At 45.7% G+C, this 8645-nt stretch overlaps 5 protein-coding genes across 5 annotated transcripts; 3 read left to right on the top strand and 2 right to left on the bottom strand.

Annotated features, from left to right (window-relative positions):
* The first annotated feature begins 364 nt into the window (after nucleotides 1-364).
* Tsp_06467 (putative adenylate and Guanylate cyclase catalytic domain protein) lies at nucleotides 365-3781 on the top strand. Its single transcript, XM_003378495.1, has 5 exons — nucleotides 365-433; nucleotides 652-729; nucleotides 813-1919; nucleotides 2172-2973; nucleotides 3762-3781. The coding sequence occupies exons 1-5, from the start codon at nucleotides 365-367 to the stop codon at nucleotides 3779-3781; spliced, it is 2076 nt and encodes a 691-aa protein (XP_003378543.1).
* Nucleotides 3782-4346: 565 nt separating this feature from the next.
* Tsp_06468 (conserved hypothetical protein) lies at nucleotides 4347-5358 on the bottom strand. Its single transcript, XM_003378494.1, has 3 exons — nucleotides 5163-5358; nucleotides 4676-5027; nucleotides 4347-4557 (listed from the first exon to the last, which is right to left on the bottom strand). The coding sequence occupies exons 1-3, from the start codon at nucleotides 5356-5358 to the stop codon at nucleotides 4347-4349; spliced, it is 759 nt and encodes a 252-aa protein (XP_003378542.1).
* An 89-nt stretch (nucleotides 5359-5447) lies between these two features.
* Tsp_06469 (conserved hypothetical protein) lies at nucleotides 5448-6074 on the top strand. The gene is made up of 3 exons (XM_003378493.1): nucleotides 5448-5588; nucleotides 5619-5771; nucleotides 5958-6074. The coding sequence occupies exons 1-3, from the start codon at nucleotides 5448-5450 to the stop codon at nucleotides 6072-6074; spliced, it is 411 nt and encodes a 136-aa protein (XP_003378541.1).
* A 210-nt stretch (nucleotides 6075-6284) lies between these two features.
* Tsp_06470 (conserved hypothetical protein) lies at nucleotides 6285-6730 on the bottom strand. Its single transcript, XM_003378492.1, has 2 exons — nucleotides 6541-6730; nucleotides 6285-6484 (listed from the first exon to the last, which is right to left on the bottom strand). Exons 1-2 carry the CDS (start codon nucleotides 6728-6730, stop codon nucleotides 6285-6287), a joined length of 390 nt encoding a protein of 129 aa, XP_003378540.1.
* An 89-nt stretch (nucleotides 6731-6819) lies between these two features.
* Tsp_06471a (conserved hypothetical protein) lies at nucleotides 6820-8533 on the top strand (the record flags this gene model as incomplete). The annotated part of the gene is made up of 7 exons (XM_003378491.1): nucleotides 6820-6960; nucleotides 6991-7110; nucleotides 7283-7330; nucleotides 7752-7816; nucleotides 7868-8035; nucleotides 8403-8421; nucleotides 8491-8533. Coding segments are annotated over exons 1-7 (604 nt in total), but the record flags the coding sequence as incomplete, so codon positions are not given.
* Between the last annotated feature and the right edge of the window lie 112 nt (nucleotides 8534-8645).

The following is an 8645-nucleotide window of genomic DNA, read 5'->3' as shown; positions in this document are numbered from 1 at the left end:
TCGACCGCCAACCAGGAGGATGAACATGCGGTCGGTATACACTCCGGTAACGGTGCTGTGCGGCATCGTCGGCCGCCGGCGTTTCAAGTTAGACGTCTTTTCCAACGACGTCGATTTGGCCAACGCCATGGAATCGACCGGCATGTCTGGCCGAGTGCACGTATCCGAAGCGACCGCTGCCTTTCTCGATGACCAGTACACGCTCGAGCCGGCGCCCGACTACAAAGGTTTCTTCTGTGCATATATGCTCGTTTCTACTGACGAAATTTTAATTATTTGTCTTTCGATGCAGGAATTAAAACTTACTTTATTGTCAACAATGTCGATCAGGAGCCGCCGCCGCCGCCGCCGCCGCCAGCTGCTGATGCCCCTGCTAGCCAGGACGTACCGTCTCCACCGCCACCGTCTTCCATTTCTAACACTCATATTCACGGTATATACGATACAGCATATTTCATTGCATCGATTTTCATATTTTATTATGTTTATTTTATTGTACAGATCGTTTGCGTTCGTCTGAATTGCGACACATTGACAGTTCGGACATGGCAATTTCAGATGCGGCTGTTAATTCTAAAAAAGTAGATGTTGTTTTTTGTTTTGTTTTGTTGTTTCCATTGAAATATTCACTTTTTTCTCTTCTATATTTAGTGTTTGAACAAAACGTTGTCGGTATCGAATTTGAGTTCATCCGAACGCTGCAAAAGTGATTCCATCTTTCCTCCAGGGGTAAGTGAGAGGGAGAGTAAAGGTGAAAGCGAAACCACCACATCGTGTGATAATTTGTGTTTGTTTGTTTGCTTGCTTCTCAGGTCGCTTTGAACCAACGCACCAAGTGGGCGTCGGCGTCGCTGGTCGAGCCGTCCAAGACCGCCTCGGTGACCACTGGCGGCGAGCAGGTGCCGTTGGAGAAATTGTCGGAAAATACCGAGCCGGAACCGAGGCGGTCGAGCCGCGTGGTCACTTTCGACTCGGACCGCAATGCGGAATTCGTATCCGGCGTCGACGGCGTCGAAAGCAGCATCGACCACGTACTTTCGACGCACACGGCCAGCATCTCGCGCTTCGAAGCCGACCACGTGGACTTTGACCACAGGCTCGCGGACGCGATCCGCGGCTCCAGTCTGGCTCGCGGCGACTACCTGGTCCGCCGCAAGGCGCTGACGCGCACGTTGAATTTCATCGACCCGGCCGTGGAACAGCAGTACAGAGCTCACTTCGAGCTCGGCGCCCGGCGGTCGGTCGGCGAACAAGAAGCCCAAACCGACAACCCCGAACACCAAGAACCCGTCACAACAGCCGCCACCGCTGCTGCCACCGACCCCTTGGCCGTCAAAGTCGCCCGTTTGGACGACTGGCGCGTCGACCCGCCCAAATTCAGCGTTGTCATGGACTTGGTGGTGTCGACGATTGTGTTTTGGACGTTGCTGTTGATTTGCATGCTGGCGGTCAACGACCAGTGGTGGTACAACGCGGCTTTTGTCACCTACGCGACGCTGTCCGGCTCGTTTGTGCTCGCGTTGGCCGCTTGGACGCTGCGCTGCGTGCTCAGCCGAGCCACGCTGCCGTCGATCTGGGTCCGCTGGTGGCCCAAACACGCGCTCAGTTTGACCATGATCAATTTGCCACTGGGCGCTCTGCTGGCCAGCGTCCACTGCCCGGCCGCCGGCTTCAGCTTCGCCCAGCCGCGCTACTGGCAGTCCGAAAGTCTGCTGCTGTTGTTCTGCCTGCTGGTGCTGATGGTCATGTTCGGCCACGTCAACTACAGTCAAATTCGTAGCTGGCCCAAATCCCTGTTCTGCTGTTTGATCGGCATCGGTCTGGTGACCATGGTCCACTTGTGCGCTTCCAATTGCCAGCCGTCGCACACGGCTGCGGTTGGTCTCGTCAATAGTACGGTTGTATTTTACAACGCCACGGTGAATGGTCCGGACGACGGTGGCGGCGGCGGCGGCGTTGTTCCACTGATCCCAGACCACCACCACCAGCAGCACGATGTGCAGCAGCAGCATCATCATCATCAGCAACAACAACAACAACAACTGGAACATGAACATGAAAAGGAAAAGCTGTTCGTCCAGTCAGACCACCAACAGTACAGTTGTTGTAGAAATGAAATTTACATGGTCGTGCTGTTGGCCTGCTTGTTGGTGATCTATTTGAATTATCAGTTCGAGGCGAGCTTCAGAATGAGCTTCTACGGCGACTTGCAAGCCTGCGAGACGATACGTCGCATGAAAGAGATGAAAGACCAAGCCGACTGGCTGTTGAGCAACATCATTCCGCACCACGTGGTCGAACATCTGGCCAGAACGTCGAAATATTCGGAAAATCACGCCATGGTGGCGGTACTGTTCGCCAGCGTGGTCAACTGGAACGACATGTACGAAGAGACATACGAGGGGGGCAGGGAATTTTTGCGCGTCTTGAACGAGCTGGTCAGCGATTTCGACGAACTGCTCGACAGGCCTGAATTCACTCAAGTCGAAAAGATCAAAACGATCGGTCCGACTTATATGGCCGCCTCTGGCCTGAACCCCGCCCGCCGGCGCCTCAGCATGCATCCGTACAGTCATTTGTACGAGTTGATGGAGTTCGCGTTGGCGTTGCAAGAGACGTTGGACAATTTCAACAAAGATCTGCTGAGCTTCGAATTCAGGATGAAGATCGGCTTCAACATCGGCCCGGTCACTGCCGGCGTGATCGGCACCACCAAGCTCTACTACGACATCTGGGGCGATACGGTCAACATCGGCAGCCGGATGTATTCGACCGGCGTGGTCGGTCGGATCCAAGTCAGCCGTCAGGCTAAAGAACGCTTGGACACCGTTTACGAATTCGAATTCCGCGACCACATTTCGGTGAAAGGCGTCGACGGCGGCATGGATGTGTACTTGTTGAAGAGCCGCAAGCAGAAACCGCCAAGCTTGCTGCTAGCCGACGCTGCCGCCGGGGCAGCATCATCCGAGGATGGTGATGATGGTCATCATCATCAGCAACAACAACAACAACAACAGCATCATCAGGCTAGCATCACTTGTGACGGTCACATCCACCAGCAGCAAAGCTAGACTGGATAACTAGCTGGGGGCACTGCAGTGATTTGAAGTTGCATCTTCTTTCTTTGTAAATAAATAATCTTTTTTTTCATATTCATTCATTATTTAATTGTTAATTTATTTTCGTTTGTTAAATTGATTTCTGTTTATCACCATCTTAATTGTTCTTTGTTGTTGTTGTTGTTGTTGTATTTTCTAGTTGTTGCTTACACGCTTTAACTTTATTATGTATCTCTGATTTTTTGTTGATACATAATTTTTTACTGTTATTCTTTCACCCCCGCCCCTCTCTCTCTATCTCTGTCTCTCTCTCTTTCTGTCTATGACACCACTGGCGAATGTGTGCAAATTGTCCAACGACAAAAAAATTAGCTATTATAATTTTTTAAAAATAATACTTTTTTGGCTTTAATAATTTTCAAAATGGGTGCTTGGCTAGCATATCCTAGCCTAACCTGAACTTAATGTTCATTTTCTGATAGATATGATCAGAAAGATATGTTGAATCGGTGGTCTCTTCTCTTTTCATACTTTCACATCCGTCCCCTACCACTGCAGTGCTGCAGCTCGCTTGAAGCTTGCTTCTTCTTTTTCTTTTTTCTTTTTACCTTGACAACTGAACAAAAGCAAAAATATTCCTCAATTGCAGCTTTTTTTTACAATACAATCTACAATTTTTCGTTTTTGTTTATTCATTTTTAGCAGCGTATGTTGGTTTTTGATTTTAGACATGCGTTGACGTCGTCGTCAAACGACTGACTACTTTTATCAAAATTGCACTTTTAATAACCAATAAAAACTAATCTGCTTTTCGAGTGAATATTGTGTTTGTTTGAATATTCCAAATTCATTCATTCAATTTAATGGAATAAATAATCCGACAACTCATCACTCATAATTTACTAGTCTTCGCCCAGAGACTCGTCTGATACAGATGGAAGGAATAATTATTATGAAATGTTGAAAATTTAATTTTAATTGAAATTAATTTCGCCGATTATTTGATTCTTTGTCATTTACAATCAATCATGAACTGTGGTCTTTCTTGCTGTAGTCCATTTTTATTATATTATTCGACACAAAATAAATAATCGTCTTTTTCAGTTTGCCGTCACAGTACATTAAGAAAATTAAATTTTCAAAACAATACGATAGATAAAAATAAAGCAAATAACAAACAATATGTAGCGGGCACGGACTGAGCGAACAACTGTACTTCTACAGACAACGAAGTGGAAGAGAATGAAGCTACCGTATGCGGATGTATACTTGAAGGGAAAAGGAGAATTACGGTAGTGTGTTGGTTAGAGTTTGTTGCTGTTGTTGATGATGATGGTAGTGTTGGAATCGCACTGTGACAAATCGGTGACGATTCTTTTTCTCAACCACCTTCTCATCGACATCCATCTCGGCACCATTTTCCGTTTCAACGTTCGTTTTCGCAGCTCCATGAGCTCCTGAATCCTCCTTTGCATCGGTGGAAACTTCGCTAGAAGCACTGAACAATTGCTGTTGTTAATCTTCAGCAACCGACTTCCACTGGTCGACTTGAGCCACTGATTCAGAATTTGGTTTTTCCATCGCAGCCTTGTCAGTCGGAATGCTGCTCAACTGACCGGCGGCCAGGATGTTGCCCACTGTAGCCGACGACGATTCTGACTTCCTCTCCTTCAATGAACATCTCGGAGCTGGTGTGCTTTCGCTTCTGGGCACCGTTGGATAAATCTTCCAATGCGGACGCCAAAGCGAACGCCAATGTCGCTTGGGCCCCGGACATACCGACCATAACTGAGCAACGCTTCCTCGGGTCGCCGCCCTCACCAGAACCATCTTCGCTCATGGATCTGAGCGCTTTACGCTTCGATGGCGCTCGACCAACTCTGTCGCCCATCAGCGACGTCGACAACGTCAGTAACAACCTTCCTGCCACGTGAACTCTTGTCAACAGCAGTCGTCTGCATAGGCTTACTGGAAACTGCCGCCGCCGCTTTACCCTTGCCACCACCAGAAGTAATAGTAGCACTACTGCTTTTAGCAGCTTTTCTTTTCACCACTCAGTATTTTTCTTCCCTTTTTCTTGAGGCTCTTCGCTCAAAGCTCAACTTTCACGGGCCACCGACTTCTCTTGGCCACCACTTTCCTCCACAGCCCCATCTTCTTCTACTACTGCTGCTGGCTGAACTATTTCGACGGACTGTTCTGTTAGACGTTGACGCGAGTGAGGATGCTCTCGGTGATGTCCTTTCGCATCTGAACGATAAAAGTCTTCCGGCGGTGATAGCGTATGCGAGTCGCTCATTGTCGCAACCGGAGCAGAAGTACTGTTCCACGCGGCGGGAGATGCTAGCTATCGTGTGGGCTACGCGCCACTTTCGACCGTAACTGTACATGCTTTCAAATGTATCCGTTGGCCAGTCGGAGGACTGGGATGACCATCTCGACCGGGTGCTTCTGACCTACCGGCCTTCTGTCCACCACACCACTGGTGCCACACCCTGCCGGATAATGTATGGGAAGAAGCTAAGATGCGTTAGCTAGGGTGGTACGGAAGTTATATAGCGGACATGGACTGAGGGAACAACTGCGTTTGTCCAGACAACGAAGTGGAAGAAGAATGAAGCTACCGTACGCGGATGTATACTTGAAGGGAAAACGAGAATTACGGTGGTGTGTTGGTTAGAGTTTGTTGCTGTTGTTGATGATGATGGTAGTGTTGGAATCGCACTGTGACAAATCGGTGACGATTCTTTTTCTCAACCACCTTCTCATCGACATCCATCTCGGCACCATTTTCCGTTTCAACGTTCGTTTTTGCAGCTCCATGAGCTCCTGAATCCTCCTTTGCATTGGTGGAAACTTCGCTAGAAGCACTGAACAATTGCTGTTGTTAATCTTCAGCAACCGACTTCCACTGGTCGACTTGAGCCACTGATTCAGAATTTGGTTTTTCCATCGCAGCCTTGTCAGTCGGAATGCTGCTCAACTGACCGGCGGCCAGGATGTTGCCCACTGTAGCCGACGACGATTCTGACTTCCTCTCCTTCAATGAACATCTCGGAGCTGGTGTGCTTTCGCTTCTGGGCACCGTTGGATAAATCTTCCAATGCGGACGCCAAAGCGAACGCCAATGTCGCTTGGGCCCCGGACATACCGACCATAACTGAGCAACGCTTCCTCGGGTCGCCGCCCTCACCAGAACCATCTTCGCTCATGGATCTGAGCGCTTTACGCTTCGATGGCGCTCGACCAACTCTGTCGCCCACCAGCGACGTCGACAACGTCAGTAACAACCTTCCTGCCACGTGAACTCTTGTCAACAGCAATCGTCTGCATAGGCTTACTGGAAACTGCCGCCGCCGCTTTACCCTTGCCACCACCAGAAGTAATAGTAGCACTACTGCTTTTAGCAGCTTTTCTTTTCACCACTCAGTATTTTTCTTCCCTTTTTCTTGAGGCTCTTCGCTCAAAGCTCAACTTTCACGGGCCACCGACTTCTCTTGGCCACCACTTTCCTCCACAGCCCCATCTTCTTCTACTACTGCTGCTGGCTGAACTATTTCGACGGACTGTTCTGTTAGACGTTGACGCGAGTGAGGATGCTCTCGGTGATGTCCTTTCGCATCTGAACGATAAAAGTCTTCCGGCGGTGATAGCGTATGCGAGTCGCTCATTGTCGCAACCGGAGCAGAAGTACTGTTCCACGCAGCGGGAGATGCTAGCCATCGTGTGGGCTACGCGCCACTTTCGACCGTAACTGTACATGCTTTCAAATGTATCCGTTGGCCAGTCGGAGGACTGGGATGACCATCTCGACCGGATGCTTCTGGCCTACCGGCCTTCCGTCCACCACACCACTGGTGCCACACCCGGCCGGATAATGTTTGGGAAGAAGCTAAGTTGCGTTAGCTAGGGTGGTACGGAAGTTATATAGCGGACACGGACTGAGCGAACAACTGCGCTTATCCAGACAAGGAAGTGGAAGAAGAATAAAGCTACCGTACGCGGATGTATACTTGAAGGGAAAAGGAAGATTACGGTAGTGCGTTGGTTGGTTTGTGTATTATTGTTGTTGTAATCTTACTGTGACAAGTCGGTGACAGCTAATAAATGCTGTGTTGTTTACTTGTATTTTGATTTCGATAATGTTACCGGGAAAGCGCGAACCTGGAAAAAAACCCGCCCGAGAGTGCGGCTCGTTACATATAGAAATGATAATTTTTCAGTTATCCAGTAGAAAAATACAAACGTCTGAAAATTACATATTGACTCTAGTAATTATGTATAGCTGAGGAAGCAAACATTTGCTATTAATTTATTATTTTTATACTTTTTAATTTTCTCTGCTCATTTTTTCTTGCTTATTCAACCAACTGCCAAAGTCATTGCCTCATTTAATCGTATGTTAGTTGAAAATTTTAATTCTATCCTTCTGTTTCTATTTCTCTTTTTTATTTTAATTTTTAATTTTATATTTTTCAAAATTTTACTAAGCAAACTTGCACTCCATTTTATTACCGTAACCTTTGTTTTCAACAAAAGTCATTTCTTTGTTCAAACAAAATTTCTTTCAAAATTCAAATTTTCTTTAATTTTTACATAATAAAGACATTTTTAACAAAAATTAATGAAATAAATTCAAATTTATTTTAATTTTGAACACTGAATATTTAAAATTAATTAATTTTTTTACAGTATGCCGATAATACCTATCGTTCTATTATTACAGTAATGTACTGCTTTGTTGTTTTGTTGTTTACGTGAGTTGGTTGTAGAAGCAGCGTTTGTGTTTTTGTTTCTTGTAGTTCCAGTAATGTCATGCATACATTACAAATTCAAGAGCTCATTGGACTACAAGACAGTCTCGTTCGAGGGTCTCAGTGTTACGCTCACAAATTTGAAGCGTTTAATTTTGGAAAAGGAAGGAATCCGCACTGCAGATTTCGACTTGAAAGTTTCCAACGCGCAGACTGGAAAAGGTATATTTCCCTCTGGAAAACATTATCAAATGCACGTGCTAGCAGTACTATTTTTGTCTTTTGTATTTCACTTTCTAAGTGCTTTTTGTTTCGAGTATTTAAGTTGGAGTTTTTCTTGTATGTCTAGTCAGAGTCAGTTTCTTTTCTACTTTCAATTATTAACCCACATTTGAATCGACAAAAAATGTCTCAATCTTGAGCATTAAATTTAAATTTCCATTTTATCAAATCACCATTTCAGTTCCAATAAATGACTTTGATTTGAATTGGTGATTTCTTTTTATTATTTACATCGAAAATTTTTGTCTTTTATGTTTAATTGAAAAGCATTTTCCTGTTTCATGCTTTTTTATTTATATATTTTCAGATTTGTAAATGGTGAGAATGTTTAAATTCAGTGCAGTGAAACTAAAAATATTCAGGAATCCAAAAATGACCCAATAAGTTATATTTAGAACCTCTATAAAAATACCAAAATTATCATCAAATTATTGCAAGGTTAGTAAAAAACAAATAAGTAAATAAATAAGAATGCTTTCAAGGAAATAAATGTTCAACGAGTCATTTTGCGCTCAACTCTATTTTATTGTAAAAGAGTGGAGATCAAAAT

Source organism: Trichinella spiralis, assembly GCF_000181795.1.
Source record: "Trichinella spiralis strain ISS 195 chromosome Unknown Scfld4, whole genome shotgun sequence".
Classification (NCBI taxonomy): Eukaryota; Metazoa; Nematoda; class Enoplea; order Trichinellida; family Trichinellidae; genus Trichinella; species Trichinella spiralis.
Note: the sequence above shows the minus strand (reverse complement) of the source record. Positions and strands in the feature narration are given on the sequence as shown.